The following is a 25,783-nucleotide window of genomic DNA, read 5'->3' on the forward strand; positions in this document are numbered from 1 at the left end:
TGCGGCCGTAGTGGGCGGGCTGGTCTCGCCCTCGACGCGCACCGAGGGAGGGAAGCGGTGGAGGCGACGCTCTGGCCGGCAATCGGTGGTGTCGGCGCGCGGCGGGGGCCGCTCTGCCCGGCGGACTCGCTGGTGCGGAGTCCCGGAAGCGGAGCTCCCCGAGGCCGGGCGCAGAATGGCGGAGAGTCCGGCCGCCGAGGAGGCGGCCCCGGCCGCGGTGCTGGCGGCGGCGGCGGCGGCGGGCGGCGGCGCCGCGGCCGGCCCGGGCGGCGGCGGCGGAGGCGGCGGCGCGGGAAGCCCCGGCGTCTTCATCCCCGCCGAGCTGTGGGCGGCGGCGGGCTTCGGCGCGGCGCCGCCGGGCGGCGGTGGCGGCGGCGGCGCCCCGGGCAGCGGCGCGGCCCCTATGGCCGGGCTGCCGGCGGCGGCGGCGGCGGCGGCCGGGGCCGCGCTCCTCACGCACTCCGCCTTCTGGGACCCCACCGTCAGCGGCGACTGGGACAGCGAGCGGCCCAGCCCCGCCTGCCTGCTGCGGATCAAACGGTGAGAGACGGCAGCGCCCCGGCTAACGGCCCCGCTGCTCGCCCGCGGGCCCCCCCGGCGTGCGGCCGGCCCGGCGGTGCGGTGCCCGGGCGCGGAGCCGAGCCCCGTAACGCGGCGGAGCCCCTCGCCTCCTCCCCGGCGCCCTCCAGGCAGCGGCTGTCCCCTGGGCACCGCCGCGGGCGCAGGCCTGGGGCTCCCAGGGGTCGCGCCTGGGCACAGGCCCCAGCCCTGCCCCAGGGCTCCCCTCCGCCAGGTGCCGGGGTGAGGATGGGCCGCACGTGTCGCCCCACCCCGTTTCCCCGTCCGTCCATCCGGGGTTTCTTCCTCCGTCCGTTACCGCCGCGATCTTGTCTTTGGCTGTGTTGTTCCGATCCTGCCCTCGGGATCGTTGGTGCTTCCTTGCCGTTGCTAAACGGAGAGGGCAGCAGGCTTCTCTCCTGGTTCCTGTCCGCGGGTGGCTTGAGGTTTATACCATGCCCATCGCAAACCTGCCCATAACGCTCCTCTTCGCTTTCCTGCTGGTGCAGACCCCTGGCTTTGCCTGTTCCGACTCTCAGAAGGATCATCTGAGTTAAACCGGGCATCGTGTCGGTAGCCAGCACTACAACGAGCAATATGGTCTCGCGTTGTTAGAAATGCTGGCAGCGTTTCAACAAGTTCTTCCTCTTCCTTCACAGCATGTATCGCTGCCATCTAGTCTCTTGTTCATCCTTGTTCTGTTGCCTGTTCTAGACCTTGTATAATGTCTTTCCAGAGATGGCACCAAATATTTGGGTGGTTTCCAACCCAAATGGCCAGAAGCACTAACTTCCTAACATTAGGCAGGAAGGCGAGGATCTCCTGTTGCTCTTGCATTTGTTCTTGTGCTAAAACCTCTCTGAACTTCATTTCTTCCCAAGCAGGAAGGCTTAGCAGTAGCTTGTCCTGGAGCTCAGCACAGCTCTGATTATGGGAAGGAGCTTTTTGGTGATAGGTATCATTCAGTACATCTGCAAACTGGACTGAGTCGCAGGTCATTCATTATTTTTCATTTCATTTAGTCTGAGTTCCTAAGGAAACAAGGCTTTGAGATTAGGTTATATGTGTCTGTTTGTGTCCTAGTAACTCTTGAACCCAGGAGCTGACTAAGAGCAAATTCAACAGAGTGACAGAGTTCTCAAAGAAAGTTAAGACAGTTTGGGGAGAACAAATGGCTGTGTATAAGAAAGAGATTCTTTAAATGCTCTGAGAGTGGAGAGGAAAAACAGTTGCCTTCCATGGGAAGGGAAGATTGCCCATTTGACAACAGAGAATTCACCTAAGAACTTTTACATGCTCACCTATAGAAGAAGTTGTGGTTGAAGTCTTAGATGCTGAAGCTGATCTGCCATAGACTACCATGCAAGACTGTAGGTAATCAGGTTTCACTTGGTCTGCTGCCTCACTTACTGATTCGTTGAATGCTTGTGCTCTTCGACTGCCTCAGCTATTGTTTAGGATAAGCTGGAAGAGCTCAGTCAGAAGACAGTGAGACAGAGGAAAAAGAAAAACATCTAACTCTTTCATTTGCAAGTTTCTATCTTAAAAATCTGTCCCTTTGTGTACGTGTGCAGATTTGTCATCTAGAACGTTCTGTGCCTCGAGGGCTGATGAATGCCAAGGGAGATCTTGACTAATTCCTGTTTCCTTTGTTCAGGGATATCATGTCCATTTATAAGGAACCACCCCCGGGAATGTTTGTCGTGCCTGATCCACACGACATGACCAAGGTAAGAGAAGATTTGGAGCAGATTCAACTTTCTGTTTCTCTGTATTTTGCTGTTGCTAGCTGCTTTAAGCATTTGCCCCGATGGCATATTCCCTAAATGTTTTGAGAGGCGTCAGGGTGAATCTTCAAGAGAATAATGTGGCTCCAGTTTTCTGGGTTACACTGAAATGGGCTGCATTTAAAATGGGAGGAGGCTGTCAAGGAAATTGGCTTGGTGGAGAGATATTATTGCAGGGATCTGAGCAGCTTCCACAGATAAACCCAGCACTGCCTCGATGGCTCTGTGTATGAATAAACCACTGCTTGAGCTGGTTTTATCCTCCTGATGCTTGGAAGTGATCAACAGAACAGCTTGAGGAAGAACCAGCTTTGGAAAGCTGTTCGCTGTGGGAGCTTCTCAAAGGGGCTGAAAAAGAGAAATATCCATCAGCCACAAGCAGTGTCGGAGCATCTATGGAAGCCAAAGATGTTTAATTCTCGTGAATTGGTGGTGGGATGTGTCACCAGGCCTGCACCCTGTCCTCCTGCGGAGCTGCTGGTTTTCACTGGTACCAGGGTCGTATGCAGGTCTGACTTACACAGCCGCTCCCGGCACGTGGCCTGGAGTAGATGTACTCCCTGGGGATCGGTATGACTGCGACCTCCTCCTGCCCCGGTACTTCCTCTCCTGGCTGCCTGGGTCTAGGGGTTTTCCAGGACTGGGAACTTCCAATTATATTCCAGATAGTGCAGTGAACTGGCAGACAGAGGCTGCTCAAATGTTTTTGATCCAGTGTATTTCTTGTCCTGTCTGGTGCTGCCCTTTCTCCAGCCTATGTCACCTACTCTGGCTGTGCTATTTTCTGAGAAAGTAGGATGTGTGACTGGGTTGCTTTGGTTTCTCCTCTGCTGCATACTTCTACCTGCCTGACAAACTTGGCATCCCCCAGACTCCACCAGTGTAAGCACCTGCCTAGCTCAAGGCCTCTGCGTTTTTGGAGATAGCACAAAGGGACTATCTCGGTGCAGGCAACTCCTGCTTTGAGCATTTAGCTGTAGCTCTGGCTTCCCTTCATGCTGGGAGCTGAAAGTGCAAAAATGCCCTTCAAGGAAAATGTGGATTTGTAAAACACCAGCCTTGAGGTTTGTAACTAAAATCTGAGGTAGATAAGAGAACATTAAAGGAGATTGCTTGGATCACTTCAGGAGGATGGAAAAGGAGTAAGCTTCCTTAAGAGCCCAATGGGAGTAGATTTCCTGGTATACAATTGAGATCTTTGAGGGTAATTAGCATGGAGGGAATAGGTTCTTAATTTCAGATCCTGGCAGAGAATATTGAGTGATTGGTTTCAATAAAGCCAAATCAGCACAAGACCATAAAACTGAGGAACGTTCTAGTTCTGGCAGAAAATCTTTTTTTTTGTTGTTTGTTTGTTTGTTTTAATTTGAAATCTTACTTTTTTTTCCTCCTCTCTTTTCTTTTTTCTTATTTTTTAAGCAGAGCTTACTAGCTGAACTGTGATTCAGTCTGGTCTGGACTGTGTAGAGATGTATGTATGGGAGGCAGCTGTTGTGGACTCTGGCCAAACCTCGCATTGGAAGCCTGCTTTGCACACTGAGCATGGCAGAGGGGGAAGAAGTGCGCAGCAGTGGCTCAGGCTAAAGAGGGAAGGCGGGAGGGTAATGTGTGGCCTGCACATGTCCCGTGCTTATGGAAGATGGTGCATCCATACTGCTGCCTGGGTGGAGATTTCTTGCCTTTGGTTGGCTTTGTTGAGGATTTGACGGTGCTGCACAATTTTGAAGTGGTGCGCAAGATGGGCTTTTGTTTTCCAGATTCATGCATTGATCACAGGCCCATTTGACACGCCTTATGAAGGGGGTTTCTTCTTGTTCCTGTTTCGCTGTCCTCCAGATTATCCCATCCACCCACCAAGGGTCAAACTGATGACAACGGGAAATAACACAGTGAGGTTTAACCCCAACTTCTACCGCAATGGGAAAGTCTGCCTGAGTATTCTAGGGTAAGAGGAGACTGGCTATTTTCAGGGGAAATCAGGAGGTGGCTGCAGGTTGTCTTCTGCCTTATGCATCCTTCTCCATACATTGTGCCCTGATCTTGCCCCAGACATTTGCTTGGATGCACTTTTATGCTTCTGTGAAGTTATGCGCAGAATCAGAGCCTTAAAGCAGCAAAAAAGAAATAAGAGTCTGGCTTGTCTTTAAAAGCACCTGAGAATGGAGCAGGGGAAGCATGAAGTTCAGCGGATGCTGCCGCTTTCCTCCTGTTTTCCCCTGCAAAGACTTGGCCCAAGCATTGCATTTCTTCTGCTTTTGCGCTTCACAGCCTGATCCTTAATGTTGTTTGAATATAGGTTTTTGTGGTTTTAATTTCCTTTCTCTGTGTGGGTTTAAAAATAAATAAATAAAATTAAAAGCCGCTAAGAACTTCCTTGAGAGCCATTTGACTGCTCTGGGCTTCCACCTACACGTAGTATGTGGGGCTGAATGGTGGGTGTGATGATTTACAAGTCACCGCTCCCATGCTGCCTGTTGAAACAGGCTGCACTGCTGGAAATGCTTGTAATTCACCTGCTTGATTTTTAAGCATGTGAAAGTCATGGTTGATTCAATGACTGTTAGGGCTCTACTAGAGGAACCTTGGCCATGGTAGGATGTTTTCAGCTCCAGCTGTGAATAAAGCCAATAAAGGAAGATTTTCTCTGAGTCCCTGGACCGTTGCAGCTGAGGTATTCGTACCTGTTCCCTTCTGTTGCAGGCAGGTAGTAAGAGGCAGCTGAGTGGAAAAGGGGTGGCGATGGCTTGAATTGCTGTGGGGGTTTGGTCAGCCAGGAGGAGTCTGGGTCTTGATACGATTAGAAGACTGCCTTTGCCAGGCTGGTTTCAACAGCGCTGTGCACATGTCACTTGCACCAAAGCTGGTCCAAGGAGCTGATACTCATCTTGTCCAGGATTTGACCCAAGGCTGGGTGGGAGGGATGCAATCTGGATGGGGAATGTCTTCCTCTAGCATATGAGTCTTCCTGATTCATTGGGCTGGATGCCAACACCTGCAAAGCACTGAGACCTGTAGGCACATCCACATTTTGGAGGTCTGAATACCTAGCAGTTTCCACACAAACTGCATTGTTGCTTACATAGTGTAGCCCTGTGGTGAAAGCTAAATTATTGAAGAGTGACTCAAGGGCCTTGGCCTTAGCAGAAGTGGGAAGCACAGAGGCAGCTGTGAGTGAAAGGATTTAGGAAAAGCACATGTGGGTCAGTGCATTTGTTCAGCTCACAGGGGGACAGATTTGTATCTAGTACTAGGATATTAAGGGCAGGCAGCAGAACAGCTTTCCCTGATTATGCCAGTCTGTACAAAGGTTTTTGCTCCTTGGTGTATGAAACCAGTACCTCGTTCCTATAGCAGAATATCCGTTAGTATTTTTTATGTTAATCCTTGTGCTGAGTGTCTGCCTTGCAAACTGCACAAGCAATGATCTCGTTTGAATCTTGAAATTCAGATTTCAATTCTCACGAGTTGACGGTTTTGACTTGTAGCGTTGGTAGCTTGTGTTGCTCCAGGGTTCTGTGCAAGATGACAGCCCAAGCTTTAACGTGCCTTGCAAGAAGCTTGGAATTTTTACTTTTCCCCAGCTCTTCCATGTGCGAGGCCTTGTGCATGCTGGCCACTGCCAGGCTTACCAGGGTCTTGCCTGGCTCAGGTTAACGTGCCTAGCTGGGTGAGAAAGAATAGTCTGGCCGTACCCTTAAAACCTTCTCAATGTTGAATGCTTTGTATACCTGTAACAATTGTTTCTTTTCTTGTTGTATTTCTGTAAGGTATAGATGTCTCCCAAGCTTTCTGATCTTTTGGTAGTCGAAGGGATGGCAGTCACTGGGCTTGTCTAGTGTTGTTAATTAATGCTTTTCTGTTTTGATGCCTCAGCACTTGGACCGGGCCTGCATGGAGCCCAGCACAGAGTATCTCTTCAGTCCTTATCTCCATCCAGTCTCTGATGACTGAGAACCCCTATCACAATGAACCTGGCTTTGAGCAGGTGAGTTTGGGGTGGATCATCTCTAATTCTGTAGCTGTTTGTCTCTTCTCTCCACACTTTGCTTCTGGCAGTAAGTCTCATTCTGGAAATGGGGACAAAAGTAGGTTGTATCACTTGGCTTTTCTCCAGCTTGTTCTGCCTCTACTCAGGGCTTGAGGGGGAGAACTGGAGGGTGCTTAGTTCACACCTGCGAAGGTAACAGAAACAAGAGGCATTTGAGAAGTTGCTGGGGAAATGAGTGCTCCTCATTTCTTTGCTCTAGAGCTCCTGAAATGGCTTCCTTGTGATATATTATTCTGTCATGCAGGAACCAAACTGCTCAGGTTTTCCAGGTCTCCAGTATCCCAGGGGTAGATGAGGAGAGAGGCAGGTTTCTGTGCTGACTTCATCAGTTGACCTGCCTCCACAGTTGTGCGAGTCTAGGGCTCTGGAGGCATGTGAAATCTTGCTAGCTTTTCAGTTGCAGCATAAATTAGCTCAGCATACACTGAACACACAAAACCATAGTGGGTTCATGCACTAGTGAAATTCGTCGGGCCCAAGACTAAGAGCCGTTCCAGTTGCGTGGACTCACTGGCCCAAATTCTATTTCCAGGAGAGGCACCCCGGGGACAGCAAGAATTATAATGAGTGCATTCGGCATGAGACCATCCGAGTAGCAGTGTGCGACATGCTGGAAGGAAAGTGTCCCTGTCCTGAGCCTTTACGGTATGGAAAAGAATGTGGAGGGAGTGTAAGAAAATGGATGTGGGAGGAAGCAGGATTGACTTCTGACTGCCCTTCCTGACGTACTGAGAGATGTTCCAGAGAAGAGCAAGCCTTTAACTCTTCCAGATCCAGCAAAGAGTGATTGTTTGGGGTAGTTGGATTTATATGGTGCCAAGGGGCTGTGCACTGATAAAGGCTGTGTTAATGTGCACAATGGCTGCATCCTCTGACTAGCATTTGGGAATAGATGTGCCTTGTCTTATGGCAAAAAAAAAAAAGAAAATCTTGGAGCGGGAGGGAGACCACAGCTGTTGTGCAAGCACATGCAGATTCTGTTCAGCTGCAGTGGTGCTGTAGCTCATTTTGCTGTGTCTTGCCTAGCTGTACCCAGTTGTCTGGAACACCGTGTACAGGCAGTTAATTTGCTCAGCTGGAGATCAGTAGGATGGTTGTGAGCCTGGAAGAGGCGACCATTCTTGTAATGCTGTCATCCTGTGTTGACTGTGTCTCCTTTCATTGCCTTCAGGGGAGTAATGGAGAAATCCTTCATGGAATACTACGACTTCTATGAAGGGGTGTGCAAAGAAAGACTTTATCTCCAAGGACAGACAATGCAGGTGGGTGGGCAACAAGCTTCCTGTTGATCACACGCTGCCTTAGCGAGGGGCATGTAGTTGGATAGCTTAGTGAGAAGCAACTGTGCTGTGATTTGCGGTACCTAAAGGTACGTAGGATGAATCTGGACCTTTTCTATCAAGTGTATGTTCCAACTTTGCTTCAACTTTGACACTGAGACCCTGAGACGTTCCTGTGGATAAAACTGCTTTCCCCAAGCTCAGAAAATACAGACAGCGCTTTCAAAGCTGTTATATTTCCCTGAATGCTGGACCTGAGCCACTCTCCAGGAAAGCAGGTACTTCTGAGCAGTGAAACCAATATAGATTGCTTTCATGTGAATTTGGTGTTAAGGGGGGGAGGGCAACATGTAGGTTGTCCAGTGCTGGTGGGGATTGAACTCTATTGCAGGGCTTTCCTATTGGGATACCAGTAGGATTTTTTTCTTTGAGGTTCCTTTACTCCTGCAGACAGGAATTCCTCTCTCTGACTCCTTGTTCTGTCAGATTGTGTTGAAAGTGGCTGACTGAGCCAAAAGTTACTAGAGGAAGGAGGAGTGGAGGAACAGAGATAATATGGCAGACACATTTAGACAAGTTGAATACAGGAGCTTTGTTTCTGTAGGAAAGTACACTTCAAAGAATAGATTGCCAAGCTATTTGTGTACGAACAGACATGTCTTTTCTCATCAGCCATCTCTTGTCTGACTCGTTGAGAAATTTCACTGTTAAGAAAAGATGGAAGTGGTTGATTTAATGATCTATAGTTAAGCATTTTTTTCCTGTCAGTGCTGTCACTGGCTATGTAATTCATAAAATGAAAGCATTCCCAAAGCAGGAGAGCTCTTGTATGGCATGAGAAATTCCCCCAAGGCAGATCTGTGCCTGACTTGCATCTGCAGAGAGTACTGGACTGTATAGTAAAGTTTGGTAATGTTAGAGGGTTGTCAGGTGTGGCCCACTCTTGTTTCTTCTGCAAGGAACCAACGCTTAGTTGCTTTCACCATGGGTTTGTGAAGAACACTGGACTGGTACCGCGTTGTGCTCAGTTCCCAGAGGTAGTGACTACCATGTTCCATTTTCTGCTCATTTGTAAATGATCGTGTAGGAAGGCATCAACACAATGTACTGGAGAGATGCCATTGTTGTCTCTGCTATTCTGTATTTAAAATGAAACTGCTCCAGGGCCAGTGTCAGTTGAGCATTTGCCGTATGTGCTGTCTTGTTAATTTTGTAGCCACATGTTGGCTTGTACTAAAGATCAACATCAGATGGGACAGTGTACACTCCCGCTGTCTTACATGACCCTGGCAATGTATCTTCAACTTGGAATTGGCATAAAAGTAGCAAGTGTTAAAAGTGCGAAGACTTCTTGTCTTTAGCCCAGCTACATCTCCGCTGAGGGACTTGATTTGCCACAAGAATAGTGTTACTTTTGTTTGGAAGGAGACTATAGCACTAATAAAAAGTGTGATCAAATCTTTGGCCTCTGTTTATAGAGGCTTTAATTTGTGATATTTGTTTTCTTTGCCTCCTTGGTATGGGCCCTGAGACCAGATCTTTGAAATAGCTTACTTCCTCAGAGCTACCAGCAGAAATTCAACCCATGTTTACCTGGCCTTTCATCTGTCTGTGAAGTTTGCTTGGGTTTATAAGGCTTCCCAAAAGTGACTCGAAACAGAAAATAATTTTCAGTCTTCAACCTCTGCCTTGACACTGAAAAATTCAGGGGCCTCTTGGTAACAAGCTGGGATTTATCCCTTGAAGTCTTTGATCATTCTTTACCCAGTTATTGTGCAGCTGCTTTCTTTGTCTCTTGCCCTGGTAAATATTCCACACACTGAGTCTAGTTTGATGTGATGCTTCACTGTAGAAGGATAATGGTCTTTATTAATAGATTTATCCATGCTTCCCTTCCAGGATCCTTTTGGTGAGAAACGAGGCCACTTTGACTATCAGTCCCTACTAATCCGTTTGCAAGGAATTCGGCAGAAGGTGCAAGAGAAACACCAGCAGGAGAATACAGAAATAGACTCTGAGAGCAGCTCCTCTGAGACAGAGACAGACACTCAAGGTTGTTCCAAAGCTTAGAGCTGTGTAAGGAGTGGAGAGGCCAAGCCATGGGGATGTTCTGTCTTCACACTCTAGAGTACCCCTGACAGACTCGACAACCAAACCAGTGCCAGAGCGGAGAAGACTGTGGGATATCTTCTGTCTCCTTTTATTGCTCTGGTGGATAATGCTGAATGAGAAGACTTCATGCTAGACAAAGCCAAGCTTGTGACAGGCTACTATTAAAAGGTACTTACTATGCTAGAAAGCTGGAGCATGTGGCATCAGCTTATTTTTTTGGAAACACCTACACTGGGTTCTTTTTTTTTTTTCTTCTCATTTGATTAAAGAATGAGATCTAGACTGCGACTCCTCTTTACAGCTTTTCTGTTCCTAGACAGTGAGCCCTTCCCTGGGGCCATGCTGAACATGGAGCTGTAGCTATAGGAGAGCTTTGAGTCCAGAGTATGACAGGGCCCATGAACTGTGTGCCCAGGTGAAACCTTATTGTGCAGGTTGGGAGGGATGGAGCCCCTCTGCTCCGTGGGAGCCCGCCTACCTGATATCTTTCTTCTAGACACTGTTCTAGACAGACCAAAGATAAAGAGCAGTGGTGGAATCTGGGCTCCTTTCTGAAAGCTTTATTCAAGCCCTGGGTGACTTCATCCACTGGGACTTCAGGTGCAAAAGGGAGAATGAAAAGTGGAAACCGCAAGAACTTATAAATCGAGAGCAGGTGTGTTCACCTTGGCATTTGGGGGGGGTGAGAAAATAATTGGTTCAGAGATGGGGGCGCACTTAAAAAGAAGTCCAGTTTGTGTATTTCTTTTATTTTAAGGTGTTGATTTGAAATTAGTGTTCTAGAAATGTTTTATCTGGCTGCTCTGAATGGAGCTGTTTTGTTTCATTAACTGAAGTACTCTTTGCTTTCCACTCCTCTAGTCAGTGAAATATTTTATTTTTCTCCCCTCTTTCTCCTGCCCCCTCGACTGTTACTTTGATCCATCGGATTGAAACGCTAGAATAAGGGGCATTTCTAGCTAAGGAAGCCACCGTTTCTGGGTGGAGTTCTTCAGAGGTGTATGCCTCATTACTGACTGAAAATTCCTTTGCCAAACTTGGCCGAGTGCAAGCTAGCTGTGTCATAAAGTCTAACACTTTGATGCTTTGAATCAAATGTTCAAACAGCAGCTTTTTACTGTGAGCAAAGACAAGCCTCTTGGAGAGGTGTCTGCTGGCTGCGAGTGCCATTACATCAAAGATGTATTCAGTGTAACTTAGGTGGAGGTGAAATGCCCAGTTTTTCCAGGTAAATGAGCCTGGTGATGATTGATTGGAGCAGTAAAATGTTTTGTTGATGAAGAGCTTAATCTACTTTTTGTTTTTTACAGGAGCTTTGATAGAAAGCTAAGCACAGAGTTGCACATTGTCTCAGGCCCTCTCCCACTTCCCTTAAACACTTTCCACCAGCTCAGCCCTGTTTCAGACTCGTAGTGGTAGTGAGGGAACTTCCAACCCAGTCATCTTTAAGAAAGCGCATAGAGAGGGGCCAAAAGACCCCTGCAGTGTGATGTACAGAAAGGCAATGTCCCATGTGTCACTGAATTATCTGGAGTCTCTGTGATTTGACCATCAATTATTGCAGAACTCAGAAGCCTGCACATTGCTGCTTAAGCAGCTCTGAAAAACTGAAAGGTGGAAACATTTCTGAATTAGAAAGGTGCCATCTAAGAACTTGGGAACTTTTTTCCCTTTAGCAAGCAAACTTCCCTGGGTCTGTCATTGGTATGATTTAGACTTAAGCTCTGTCTTCCCTTGAGGGGAAACCTAAACTTACATAGGACTCACTCAACACTTACGCCAGATGAAAGTAAATAAAGCTGTGTCCACCTTGAAATAAGGTCTCAGGGAGGCAGTGGGGTCTCCTGAGAAGTCATGAGCTATGTGCTACTTTAATGTCTCTTTAATCCCATTGTAAATGTCATGTCGTTTTTCACCATTCAGTAGCATTGTGGGTAGAGCTGTGACTCTGCTGCCTTCCCAAGGCAGAGCTGGTTCTGAAATCTGTTTGTGATGCATGTGGTGTAACCATCCACCGATACAATGAAACAAGAAAATGCCTTATTGTGGACACTATTCACATAACTAGCATGTGGCTGTAAAAGAGAAGTATTAGTTTTATAGCTCTAATGTTGTCTGTCCTACCATTTCTGAATGTTTCCATTTCAAAGTGACAATCCTCAAATGACTGCTCTAGGCAGAGATGTTTTAGCAACAGATTTTTAGACCTAACTGAGTTGAAAATATATGCACAAGAGTCACTCTAAGATACCTTGTTTATATACTATTGTACATAAGATTTTTTTGTGCAATAAAGTTTGTTTTGGCAGAATCTAGACTGTGGTGGTACTTGGTGGAACAACAACGCATTCACATAGCAAAGAGGACTACAGAACAATTTCTCAACTGCTTTAGAAGTGTCTCTGCTGGCTCTGAAATTCTTTAGACAGTCACATTTACATCGTTTGACTGCAGTTGAGATAGCAAAAGGAAAAATTTCTAAGCTGCTATGACAAGGTAATTAGTGTCTGTAATCATAGGGGGTATTTCCACCCACAACACAGGAGAACATTCAAAGCAAGTATGAATTAGTCCTATTAAACTCTTCAAGCTAGACACTTTTTAGAAAACTTTATTTAAAGTCCACTGTCGCTATGTTTCAGGTGATATGCAAATAACTTCACAAGAAGAATTATGCACAGGCACAGAATACTTATCAGTCAAGGTATTGCCTCCTTGGCTTCCTCTGGAGTGATTTCCTGAGAGTACAGCTCTGTAAAGAGAGCAGGCAGCCAGTACTGAGGGTCTCCTGCTGCCTGCGTATCCAGCCAGGCCATTCCTTCCTTCAGCAAGTGTTCCTGTACAGAGTGGAAGCTGTGAGTGAAACTTAACCAAATGGTTGACAAGCCATTCATAATACAGATCTGACCTCACATTTATCCTACGGTAAGGAAGTATTGTAGAACTTGGGCAACAATTCTTCTTATTCATCTTGAGCTCAGGGAATGTATTTCAGGATCCCAAACAGGCCCATCCTGCTACAGCAGTATGTTTATGCAGGACATGAGCTAACAAGATTGAGACTTTTAACTGAGTTAATCAGTGAAGCCACAGGGGTGTCGTCTGCAGCTGCTGAGTTTGTACCCAAGATTTTGGCTTCTTTAACCTATGCTGAAGCAGCATGTATGCTGCCTTTGGTCTACCAGCTTAGCTTAGGACCGTCTATGCATGCTGTGATCACATTCCCACCAAAGCATCTGCAGCAGGGCTGCAGGAGTAGCCACTCTACGCTGTCAGTTAACCCCACAGTTCACAAAAGACCTTCATACGTACCAGCACCTGCTTTGCTCGTTCTGTCTCCCACTTTAGACTGGATCTGATCTCACTGACTGTTACATATCCCTTTTTCTGAAACGAGAGGAAGAATACTAACAGTCAAGACTTAAGTTCATAGTTTAGAAAAACGTGAACAGTTGTGCCTACAGGCCTGATCTACTCTCAGCTCAAGTTCTAAATTCATATTCATGCTGGAATTTGTTTTCTACACTATGTGTTTCCTGTCATGGAAGCAATAAGGTTCTTTCCAAGTAGTTGTATTTTAAAATCTTCTAACTCAATACCTCTGCTAGCTGCAAGATGACTGTGTGATCCATGTTCAGTTCAGCTGGTACAGACTGGATCAGATATGTTCCACCAACAGGAATAATCCCAAAGCCATTCCCCAAGACCTTCAGCTTCTTGATTGCACGAAGGAGATCATCCCTGAGAAGCAGAGGGCAATGGAAGGCTTTAAAGCAACAGCCTCTGTTGAACTACACACTACATTCTGAAAATAAGGAAGATTTGAATTGCAAAAGCTAGGAGCAATAGGTCCTTTGAGCTTGCTGCAACTTTAAGTAATGAAAGCTGAAAAAATGTTTTATAAAGCAATTTAGAATTAGTCTAGGTGTCTCTGCCACTCTTCAGAAGTGTAGATCTGCATTATGCAGAGACAGTCCTTAACACCTAAAGGCTTACAGAGAAAGCATACTTCTGCTTTCTGAACTGAAATGGTTAACAGAATTATAATAGCACACTTGAAGTCATTAATTGTGGATCACATGCAAGTGGTTCCTTTGTTAGAAATCAATTTAGAATCCAGTAAATAACAACATCTTCAAATGCTGCTGTGATCAACCACCACCTTTTTCTTCCCTGGATGCTACTTGACTCCCCTTTCCTGTAAAGCAGATACTCACTGGCTGACATCCTGAGCAAACTTCCCCCTTCCCTTCAGCACTTGCTGATGGAGTTCTTCCAGTGTTATCAGACCTGAGTCAACAAGAACGGAGAGGAAAGCATTACTGCACATCAAAGAAAAAAAGAAAAAAAAAGTAGTCAAGTCTACTTTGTGTGTTTGCCACTGGCTCACCTCTGCCTTAACATTTTACAAGTGGCTGTTCATTGTTCCCAGTTTCAAGGCTCGGGTGAGATAAGTGTCTCGTAGTTTCTGTTTGTGCAATTAACATGCAGCAGTCAGCTGTTGCCTTCCCCCACAAAGGTATCACACAACTTTCAACTAGCTTTGATGTTGCCTATTTTTGGTCTCAGATTGTCCTTCTGGAGTGAAGAGCATCCAGTATCCTTATCAGGCACTTACTACTATTTTGATTCTTCTGGATATTGCTGTAATCCTCTAAAGACAATCTTACCCTCAGGCTGAAAGCAGTGACTTAGTCCTTCAAGACTGTCATTTATCACTACCGTTTCTTCAAAGTAATGGACATTGCAGTTTCATTACCTAGGTAGGGTAGAGCTACCCAATTTCTGCAGAACCAATCAACCTGAGTAATTACCAGTGACATAAATTTAACGTTATAAAAACAAGGAGGCTTTTCAGGGACAATGAAGACAAAAAACTGTCATCTCAGCATTTTCTGAACCTAGTAAAGAACACAACACTGAGCTAGGTAACTCATTTTCCAGAGGGAAAAGGTATTCTCCATTCTCTATAGCTTCTAGAAGCTAGACATAGCAGGATCCTCACCTCCATTCCTGTGCTTCAGAGCCAGACAAACTTCAATAATCTGCACACCCAATTCATAATAGAAGTCTCCAACTCCAAGCATCTCTGACCAGAATCCTTTACCAGCTGTAAAGTGAAAAGGGGGAAAGTGACCATTGGCAAAAATATCATTCCTTAATGGTTACTGGTGCCAAGCAGCCTGCTTACTCCTTGCAGAGTTGCAGGCTCTAATCTTGTGCAGCAACAGGACAGAAGAGGTTAAGGAATCTTTGACTATATCACTTAGACATGACATACACAGAACCAGAAGTCTGGTTCAGAGGACAGTGTTTTTTCCCCCTAAGGTAAGCAAAGACCTGTGAGCACTGTCAGATCCGTCAATTAATTGTCCTCATTTTGGGAATCTCCACTGCTTTTTTTCCTCTTTGAAATAAACAGTACCTCAAGATACTTGCTGCTTTTCCTTGACCTTTATACTAATTCACAAACCCCCAAAATCAAAACACCCTCCACTTTCCTTGAGGACAACTTCCATCAGATTCCCCAAGAAATGTTTACTCTACGACAACAGGGAGATGAACCCTTAGCTCATTAAACCCCCGGTTCCCGTTCCTCACACGCCAGAGGATCCACTCCTATTGTTGCACACATATCCTGGAACTGGACTCGAAACTGGGGATTTTTACGGATCTCTTGCTTGTGTTTGCTGGCAAACTCCTCTAAGTTGGTCTTAAACATTTCCAGCTGCTTAGACATCTGAAAGAGACAATTGCATAAAAGAAGTATGTCTTAACACTAATTTAATACATATTTTTGTAAGGGTATCATATACATACCCTCCATCCCCTCAGAAACTAAGTAAGCACAGTCCTCAAATAACATGAGGGTCTCTGACACGCTGCCTACTGAGTGCTGATGGCCCCAGTGGTCTTAAAGGAAGGAAACAAAGTTGCTGGATGAAATCAGAATTGTCCATTTTAACACCGAGTGCACATTCACACTGCGTACTCACACAGGGCAAAGTGCACATTTTAACAGGTTACAGTGGAAATAAAGCAAGGCAAAGGGTTACTCTGAACCAAGAGACAGGCTTAGAAGGGAGGCAGCAGTTACTTTGTGATGTACATGCGGGAGAAACTGCTCTACACAGCACAGATGTTGCTGAGGGTCCTGAGAAGGGAGGCAGAGAAAGATCTGTCACAAACATTACAGCCCTCTGATGGAAGAGCAGTCTAACGAGTGCCTTCGTTATCCACACTGCTCGGTACCCCCAGACACTGAGGCGGAGGGAGAAACGGACCCGGTTTAGGGGCTGGGCGCACTCTCACGGTCATCCCGCTGCTGGGGCAGGGGCAGATCTCTCACCTGGGCCAGCTGGTCTTCGGCCAGCACCGTCCCTCGTTCCTTGTACTTCGCCTGCAGGAGCAAAGGGAAGCGTGAGGAACCCACGCACCGGGGGGGACCGGCGGGGCTGCCGGCGAGCTGGGGGCACGGGCAGAGGGGGCAGGACCGGGGCAGGGGGCAGCCCGGGACCTGGCGCCTCCCTCCCCCCCCCCCCCAAGGGGCCGAGGGGACCTGGAACCCCTCAGGCGGTACCAGCAGGGCCTGGGCACCCCTCGCTCAGGACCGGGGAATCTGCTACCCCCAAAATGGGACCGGTGACTCCCCCCCCCAGCGTGGTGGGGCCTGGTCCCCCCTCCGCCCCGCAACGGGCCCAGCGGGACCCGACACCTCCCCGCCCTGCTCCGGCGGGACCTGCCAACCTCCCCGCGGCCCCGCTCGCCTCCCTGGTCCGGCCCCGCTCCCGCTCCGCACCTCCGCGAGCTTCTTCTTGGCGATGGCGCCCGCGCCCACCCCCCGCCGGTGCATCCCGGCCCCGGCGGCGCCTCCGCGCGCCGCCTGACGTCATCACCCCGCGACAGGAAGCGGTGACGCTCTGCGGGGGGCGGGGGGCAGGGGGAGGAGGAGGAGGAGGAGGAGCAGGAGGGGGGGGGCGGGAAGGCGCCCTCGCCCCCCTCCCCGGGGCACCGCAGCCGCGGAGGGGGCTGTTTGCTCCCCCTCCGCTAGCGGACCGCAGGGATCCCCCCCCTCGGCAGCCGCAGGGCGCGGGGGGAGCCCACCGAGGGCTTCAGGCCCCTCTGGGGGGGGGGGGAGGCCCTGTTGGTGCCCCCCCCAGGTGAATCCCTGGTTTTTTTTGGGGGGGGGGTTATCCCCCACCCGAGGGGTGGGGTGATTTCTTGTTTTTTGGGAGGGGTTGCCCCCCCCCCCCGCTGTGGGGGGATGGGGGGGGGTGAGTCTCCATCTGGAGAGGCTGGGGTGAGTCTCTGATGGGTGGGGGGTGAGTCTCTGTTTGGGGTGAGTCTCTATTTGGGGAGATTTCAGCCCCCCAGGGTGGAGTAAGTCCCTGTTTTGGGAGGGTTTGAGGTCCCCAGAGCTGGGCGAGCCCTTGTTTGGAGGGGGATAGGGCCCCCTGATTGGGGGTGAATCTCTCTTTGGGGAGGTTTTGGACGCCCTTGCAACTGCTTAGGGGACTGGCAGAAGGTTTCAGTGAGGCCAGCGGTTGGTCAGGGTTCGTTTCCAGGATGTGCAGCGTGGGGTGAACTTTTGTGAAAATCCACAGGTGATGCTCACGTCATTCTTTAAGCCAACACCCCCATGGCCGGTCCTAAACTCCTGAACACCTGTGATCTGGATATATTCAGTCATCTGTAGATCAAATCCGTTGACCCTCACAAGGTGTGTTATGAGAGCCTTGTTTGGAAGGACATTGACTTTTTTTAAGCAATGTTTTTTATAGTCTGTCCACAAAATGAGTCTAAATCAGTCTTACTTCAGCTTCAGACTAACTCTTTATTGCTTTCATTAGCAAATTGGACAATATGCACAGAACAGAGTGAACATGAAATATCTTCCTCTTTAACATATCTGTGGATAGGATCAAGAGATAGCTCCTCTGGAGGATCCTGGCATTAAAGAGTCCTAATGAAGCAGATGTGGGAGAAAAAAATATAAGTTCCTATAAGTACTGCATTACGCTGTTTTTATTTGGTTTCTACAGGAAAGAAGTGATACATTGTCACCCTCTCTATCCACCACCACCTTCTAATAGCTTGCAAACCCATTTGCTGGTTTTGATAGCAAGAGAAAAGTCTCAAAAGTTAGTAAGTACTTTCAAGTTTTGAGAAAATTAGAAACTGATAGAGATGCAAATAGACGTTTCAACCTACGTTTATTCATGGCCAATTCATCCCTTTTTGTTCTTGGCCAACTTTTTCTGTTAGTGTAAACAGCTCTTCTCTCTCTCTCTCTCTCTCTGGTGTTTATAGATGGTGACTTTGTCCTCAGCCTTCATTTTACTAGACTAAACATAAGATGTGCTCTCCATTCTCTTGAGCCTCTTGGTAGCCCTGTCCTGCACCTTTTGCATCCTGAGTGCCTTTTGTAGCAGTGTACAATGTGCAGAAAAAGTATTTCCTGTAAGTGATCTGGTATCACTATTTTTTTTTTTCATTTTATAAATGCTATCTTTTCTCATAAAACAAGGGGAAAGGGGGGTTTCTAATCTCCCTTCTCTAGATAGTCATTATTTGTAAACTGTTTTTCCCCACTTTGTTATAAAGATGACCAGAAAATGCCTTTGCAGAGCCAAACTCTGGCTAGAGCTCTTAACTTTCCCAACAAATCCAGCTGAACTGCACCGAGTGAACACTAAGTGGTTATCTATAGAAATTCTGAACCCATTGAGCACTGCAACAAGCATCTTTGTGGCAAGGCCTGTGTACAGTGCTGGGAAGGGTCCTGAGGGATGCTTTTAAGAACAGGAATAGGTAGGACAGCCACTCACGTTGGTCTGCAGAGATCAGCTGAAAGCAGCCATGTCAGAAACTCCTGGCTCAAAACATCCTTCAAATCTTCTGATCCTTCTGGAGAAGTAAAACTGCAAGAAATGTTCCATGGCATAAATACGAAGGAGAGGAAACAATCCAAATGCAGAATGTAACAGCCGCTTATTCCAATACCCCCAAGTTCACAGGAACATTTTATTTTCTTTCTGTTGTAATATCTTTGACTCAATGCATTGCTCAGCAGCCTGTCAGTCCTGGCAACTTTTTGTCTTTTTTTGCTGCTTACTGCCAGTTGCTTCCATCTTTCCTTCTGTGAAACTCTCATTTTTTTTTTCTAGAAAATCTGAGCATCTCACATTTGACTTTAGAGCTCCTGTCTGTCCCACAGAGCTTGAGAAATGAGACTGTTCTGCAGAGCTAGTGGTGCCAGTGTCAATAGGGAGGAACTGACAGGGATGAACTGCACTGAGAAAAGAAAGGCAGAAGGATTTCTCTCTCTTCCTGCTATGTTTGGGCCCCGGGTCTCAGCTGAGCCTGATTCAAATTAGACAGCTCAGGCCCTTGTCTCAGTTCATCTCTCTTCTGCCTTCACTGCTTCATATTTTCACAGCCAGAAGGCTGCATTTTCTTCTTTTCCTATTTCTCAGTACTCCCTGTTATTCTTAACTAAATTTATCACTTTATGCTTTTTTTTTTCTCTGCAGCCTTTCCTCCCTGTATATTCTGAAACATCCACATATAAAATCTCTGCTTCGCAGCCTAGATCAAGAATTAGTGCCACATGAATCCATATCCTTTTAGTTTTCCCTGTGCTCTTAGTTTTCTCTGTCCTCTTCCTCCAGGTGCCACTTAGGTGCTTGACAAAGTTAGTCATTTCCTACTTAACAGAAGTCCCTCTGCTACTGCCTGCACATCCCAGCAGAGCTGTAAACATAGAAAAACTGTTATTAAGAGCAAAATGTCCTTTAATTCAAATAGTTTCTCAATACTGTGAAATAGAAGTGCCAGTGGGGAAGAAAGAATAAAGGGAAATCTTGATGGTTAGGAGTTGCCCCAACCGTAGCCAAAAGAATTCACAAAAACTCTAACCCCTTTTTGACACGATGAGCTCCTCGCACACAACAGTGCTGTGGATTTAACAGCTTTGGGATGCCTAACAGCGTGTCTGTAGGGCTTGGGGTGCAAGAAGGAATTGTCCATCAACTCCGCAGTGCCCCATGTTCATTTGTATATGCAGAAGGCATCAAAGCAAAGGCAGAGCGTGGGTGAAGCAGCACCTATGCTCCAAACTCACAAAGGAAAGTCTTTGTTTCCAGGGTCTTTCCTTTGGAAATCACATTTTTTATTTACAATTAAGGAGATTAGGGGAGACACTAGGAAACAAAATTTTAAGATAGAGATTAATCAGCTTAATTAGCCTCAAGTATCAAAGGTTTTCTTTTTTTCTTTTTTCTTTCCTGTAATAGCAGGTTAGACAAACATCTGTCAGGAACAGTTTAGGTTGAGTTGATTCTGCCTTGGAGCAGAGGTCAGACTAAATGACCTGTTCAGATCCCTCAAAGCCCTGGTTACTTTGATTTTGTATTTTCAGTATGATTAGCAATTCTTAGTGTCTGATTTTCTGACTGCTCAGCCTGAAACATCTCTGTGAACCATAATTGCACTCCTTTCCCCCACCCAGGGTTGTTTCCTCCCTCCCCAACCCTTGTTTTTAAAGCAGTTGGCATTCAAAGGCTGCGAAAGGCTGCAAATGCCACCAGATACTTGTTCCAGATGACTGTCCCATGACACGTTTTAGATAGAGATTTAGTATTTTGCGAGGAGACACTAGAATTGCGCCTGAGGGAGGTGGGCTGCATGCAGTGAGTGCCTGTATTCCTCTGTGCCACCATTTTAGGACTTAGCAACAGCAACCTGTTAGGTTTTGTAAAATCCCCTTCATGTTAAAGAAAGGAAATGTTTCCCTCATTTGTGTCTGTGGATTTTTTTTTGTTTTGGGGGGGGGGGGTTTCTTTTTAAATACAGAGCTTATGTGAGAACAGATTTGTGCTTGGACTGAAGCATGCAGTTCGTTCTTGAACATTTGTGCCATAAGCTAAGACTGGGGGAGGTGAAACGGGCCATTGACAGGCTGTGGATATGCTGACACAGCACAAAGCGGCAGCGCTGAGATGCACAAGTGTGCTCTCGGCCAGATGGCTTGGGAAATGAAGGCGCTCTAGCTGCAGCAGCAGAGAGCTCCGTATGGACTCATTTACCTTGCCGAGGAGGTACCTGTTCAGAGCTAGCTCTTATCGCCGTCATTACTGCGAGCTGGGTAGACACGCTGGAAAAATCTGTCTAAATGTCTAGGTTGACTGAGTTGCAAAATAGCCGATAAAAGGCACAGATCAGAAACACACTGGGAAATTTATCTTAGGTCATTCAGGCTTCTCCCCTGTATGATTTCATGTTTAGATGACAGGCTTTTCATAACTCGAGCTTGTACCAGTGATACGGGGAAATAACTTTTTGTTGTTTTTAACTGGTTAACACATTCTCAGTGGAATAGTTTTTTTTTTCCTCATGGGTGGATATGATCAAATCAAAATGTCTGCTAGAAAATGTGTCAATCCCATCTCATTTTTTCCACTGGAAAGTTTTCTTCTGATAAGGTGAAAGGGCTTTGTTTTGATTGCATCAAAGTACTTCATTTTGACTTCACAGTTACGGTGATGTTAGAAGGTTATAGGAATGGATATACTTCAGCTTTGTCAAAAGACAGTGCTTTGACCTTATCAGAGTATGGAGTTGATGAGGCTATTCTGCCATTTCCAAAAAACCAAAACCCCCTCAATCCCCATGTTTTCCAAAATGTGCATTTTGTGAGACACCTCAAAATTTTTAGAAACTTTTTGTCTTTGTTTTTTCCTCCCTCATGAGATAAAATTTCAAATTTGAAATTTCATTTTGAAATTGAAATCTTTCTTTTTTTCTTCTTCTTCTTTCTATGCTGACACTGTTAGCGCTAATTCCTGCCCCAAAATGTCCCCAGGTAAACACTGAAGGACCTCTCCCTCCAGGTAACAGTTTCTCTCTTTCTGTTCTCTGATCTCACCTCTGATTTTTCGTGTTTTTCAGAAGCCAGGCAAAGAAGTCTTTGGCTTTCTCGGCACCCAGGTCCAGGCTCTGGCCGTTCGCAGCTGATACTTGGGGCTTAGCTTCCCGCTTGTATGGCTCAATGATGTTGCTGGAAAGGCAAAATTGGAAGATATCAGCCTGGAATGCCGCAAGAGGGTGCTAAAATGCTGCTTTTCCACAAAAGTCAGCTCCCTCCAATTCTATCTACTAGCAGCCAGAGAAGGTGATTTGGATGGGTAGAGGGATAGCTGGGCTGTCTACTGATAGAGGAGAAACATTTCTAGGGCTTAAAAGAAAGAAAAAAGTCCCCAGAGAATCACTGCTGCAGTCCAAGAAAAATGTCCTCAGCTCTACGTTCTTCTAGTCATCAGCTGGTTGATGACAGCTCAAAGTTTGGATCATAGGAGCACTGAAAGTCTACACACTTACTCGCTTTTCTTCTCTCGCCTGGCTAACAACCATTCCACAAAGTTCTTCTTCAGCATGTTATCCATCGTGCGGCTGTAATCGCTTGCCAGGGTGGCCTCGGAGTAGCGCCTCTGCATTGCTGTGGCACTGGGACTCCTTATACTTACACTAGGGAAGAGCACAGACACAAGCGAGTCCAGCACAGATGGGGAGCAAATGCTACACAGACTTGTGCTCTGAGTTCAACATGCAGCTCCTACAATCAGGAAGGTTTTGTAATCTGTTTTAATCCCTCTTGGTACTAGTGACTGTTCCTGCACTGTGAAGTGCAGAGATAGCTAGAGAAGGGGCTAGCTTGCCTCTCATCCGTTTTGCTGGCTGTGAACCCAGCTGCAGCTCAGATTCAGCTGCAGAGGAGGAGCTGGGTTTGGGATATTTACTGGTAGTTTGGACTTGGTGTAGTCTTCCCTGCCATTGCCTGATTCACATGGACTGGAAGTTTGGCTCAGTGCTAAGGTACCAAGTCTGCTCAGGCTCCCTTCTCTAGGGAGCTGCAGACCTAGGGCCAAGGGAACCTCTTGTTGTGTCCTTGAGAGCAGACAAGGTGGATGGCAGGAGACAAGATCTGACCTTCATATCAGTGCTGCTCTGACAGTGTAGACATAGTTGGTGACCACCTAAGTTAAAGGATGCCAGGACTGAATATTTTTCCATACTATTGTCTGGAGTTCCAGCAATTCCTACTCTAATAAGGATTCTTTTGGATCCTCTCAGAAATTTCATGGCAAGAGTCAAGAAGAGAGTGAAGGTCTTCATTATGTGCCTGCTTTATATTATCAGTCATATTTTCAAATGCCTCCACATACAGCATGCCACCTAGTTTCATTTGTATGAGACAAATGCATCTCACTTCTAGTTCCCAGCTAATCTTGTTCTCTTCCTGGTTGACTTCCAGCCTGTTCCTCCCAACCCCAAGCCATGAAGTTTGTAGAACTTGGGAGTTCTTGGCTCTGACTCAAAGGCTCAGGGCTTTAGTTTGATCTCTGTCTTATCATTTGCGCATCTCTGTACACTTGGCTGTCTGTCTGAGATCTACCTGAAGACTGATGTTCTCACCTGTTCACCAAGATGCCAAAGGAAAGAATCCATTTGCCTGCAGCAGGAAGCTGGAAAGGGCTCAAAATACATTGTGGGCTGTTCCTAAACACTTACCCCGAGACATTCTCTTCCATCAAAACAAGGCTCAGAGAGGCAAGAAGCAGAGAGAGAACTTTCAAAGACTTCATTTTCTTGGCTTAGTTCAAAAGTAGAAAGCAATTCAGGTGTCTGGCTCCTATAATGCATGGGGACAGATAAGTGACAGGAAAGTAAACCCAGAAAGATGTGCAGTGGTTAGGCACGTGTCTGTGCTTGTAAATGTGTTTCTGTGATCCCTGTGCTTGGAACAGCCTTCTCCATCCTACAAAACCCTCCTCCGCCATTCCCAGTTAAATTACTTTTTCAATGCCAATGCTCTTTCCTGCCCTGGTGTCTTTTAATGTTTGTTCCCTATACTTTTATTGTAACCATCAAATTCATTGTGGGTTGCACATTCCTTGGGGCAAGGACATTGTCTTCCTCCATGTTTACAAGCTGACCCTGTTGGAACCTCATTGTGCTTTAAGGGTTGATTCAACCTTAAGTATGTGAGAGGGAATGTACGTTTGGATCAGGCAGTTCAGCAGCAAGCAGCATCCCGATCCTCCCTCGCTACAGTTCTGCAGGATTTAGGGGGCTGATCTTATTTCTGGGAGATTTTGCTCTTGAGGGACGTAATGCCCTAAGTAGGGACTGGAGCCAAAACTGGTGAGTATCAGTTATGATAAATATCCCATGGACAGTGGCAGGATCGGATCCCGAGATTTATTAGTTTCAAGCTGTTCGTAGTCCTCACGTCCACAGTTCAACTCACTAGCCCTTGGACATTTGAGCTCTTTTAATTACTATCCCAGCTTTACAAACTCTGTACAAAACTGTTTTTTATCATGGCTCATAGATACATTTTATTGTTCTTTACTCTTCGTTATAGATATTTCTGGAAATTGCATTGCAATAGAGAGTTACTGTTAACAACAATACAGTAACAAAAAGAACAGGACTAGATCAGGACTCAGGTATCCCATCCTTCAAAAATTGGTTTATACATGAATGTAACTTTACTCATGTGTAGCTATTTGTACTCTTACAACAGCCTCTATTATTATTTTGCAGAAAGTTGGAGTTTGAATGTTGTTCGTAATTAAGGCACATTTTTACAAAATGTCATAGCTTTCTAGAAATAATGTTTTCAGCCCTTCTTATTAAGTGAAAAAATATTAAATACATTACATTATCTCAGATACATCAATATCAGATATCAGATAAATACTCTTAAAAGCAAAAGTGTAATATTCTGTGAACACTGGCAAAAATCCCTATAATACTTTTAGCTAAAACAATAAAAGATAAATAGTTACGGAGTGTGCTAACAGCAAAAGTAAATTCCATTATACAAAAAGCTGAGGAATATTTTAAATGAGAATTGAAAAAAGTGTCATGATTAAATAACTGATTAAATAACTTCTATTTGCTTTTCATTACACATATTGATGATATAATATAGCGATGGATATGGCAATGGATCTGAAAATAGCTAAGCTGTGGAAGAGTATTATTGTGCTTAAGGTAATTATTTATGAAGCTAGGAGAGGAAATGTGTGATAGCCTTAATTTTAAGAGGGCAATGCTCATTAAAACATTCTCTGATGATGATGAGTTTACTCAAACTGGGAAGAAAAGAGGTCCAAATTTTAAGAGATTATCGAAAAACAAGTTCTGAATTAATACCAGACCTTTTTGCCTGAGTGACACTGAAATGGAATAGTCAAGCTCTGCTGTCCCTGGCTGGCACAGAGTTTGCTGAGATACTTGCGCTCTTTTGATCCTCAAATTTGACAACTGCACTAAAGGTAGTTTGCTGACCTATTCCACAGCTAGCCTGGAGGAGCCTTATCTGCTATGGGGAGCTTTGCAACAGGAAGGTTTTCTAGCCCCCCCGGTGCAATCCTGTCTGCTTTGGAAAAAGCATTATCCCTATTTCATCCATACCTGGGAGGACACAAGAAAAAAAAATGAGAACCAATTTTGCCTTTTCCCCAACTCCCTGGGTAGCACATGTTTAAAGGCACAGATCCCAACCTGATATTTCCTACGTACTGAAGTCATCTCTGCAGTAATGGTTTCTCCCTTTACATCACATGTACACGGCTTCAAGTCTTTTCTGCCAAACCTAACAAGATAATTACTAGTCTTCTGCCACTTTGGAGAAAGCTTAGCCAAAGGTACAGGTTGTTCCTGCTCTACTACATCTACTGTTTGATGCTCTCAAACTCTATTCACTGCCACTGTTAGCTTAGCAGAAAGAATAAAAATTAAAGAAGAAAGAGACTTATGCAGAGCTTCTTACCTTCCTGCTCTTCTGAAGCTGCCCAGAGGATTTCAGCTGGTTCTGGTGCTCAGAGGAGACCCTTCAGAGCCTTTATATATATTAGCTGTGAAGGACCGAACCCACTTTCATGAAGTAAACAGGAAATCAAGCACCTAATCAAAGCAATTCAAACCCA

General features: G+C 46.2%; 3 protein-coding genes across 3 annotated transcripts; 1 reads left to right on the plus strand and 2 right to left on the minus strand.

The window, feature by feature from the left end:
* The first annotated feature begins 175 nt into the window (after window positions 1–175).
* Window positions 176–12,100, plus strand: UBE2Z (ubiquitin conjugating enzyme E2 Z). Its single transcript, XM_062595735.1, has 7 exons — window positions 176–540; window positions 2,216–2,288; window positions 4,103–4,290; window positions 6,219–6,330; window positions 6,926–7,038; window positions 7,565–7,655; window positions 9,573–12,100. The coding sequence occupies exons 1-7, from the start codon at window positions 176–178 to the stop codon at window positions 9,741–9,743; spliced, it is 1,113 nt and encodes a 370-aa protein (XP_062451719.1). The 3' UTR covers window positions 9,744–12,100.
* Window positions 12,101–12,380: 280 nt separating this feature from the next.
* On the minus strand, window positions 12,381–16,678 carry SNF8 (SNF8 subunit of ESCRT-II). The gene is made up of 8 exons (XM_062595736.1): window positions 16,585–16,678; window positions 16,135–16,185; window positions 15,387–15,525; window positions 14,791–14,895; window positions 14,003–14,075; window positions 13,385–13,526; window positions 13,098–13,172; window positions 12,381–12,622 (listed from the first exon to the last, which is right to left on the minus strand). Exons 1-8 carry the CDS (start codon window positions 16,636–16,638, stop codon window positions 12,485–12,487), a joined length of 777 nt encoding a protein of 258 aa, XP_062451720.1. The 5' UTR covers window positions 16,639–16,678; the 3' UTR covers window positions 12,381–12,484.
* A 1,931-nt stretch (window positions 16,679–18,609) lies between these two features.
* On the minus strand, window positions 18,610–23,428 carry GIP (gastric inhibitory polypeptide). The gene is made up of 4 exons (XM_062595357.1): window positions 23,355–23,428; window positions 22,164–22,310; window positions 21,712–21,843; window positions 18,610–18,706 (listed from the first exon to the last, which is right to left on the minus strand). Exons 1-4 carry the CDS (start codon window positions 23,426–23,428, stop codon window positions 18,610–18,612), a joined length of 450 nt encoding a protein of 149 aa, XP_062451341.1.
* Between the last annotated feature and the right edge of the window lie 2,355 nt (window positions 23,429–25,783).

Source organism: Rhea pennata, chromosome 26 (assembly GCF_028389875.1).
Source record: "Rhea pennata isolate bPtePen1 chromosome 26, bPtePen1.pri, whole genome shotgun sequence".
Classification (NCBI taxonomy): Eukaryota; Metazoa; Chordata; class Aves; order Rheiformes; family Rheidae; genus Rhea; species Rhea pennata.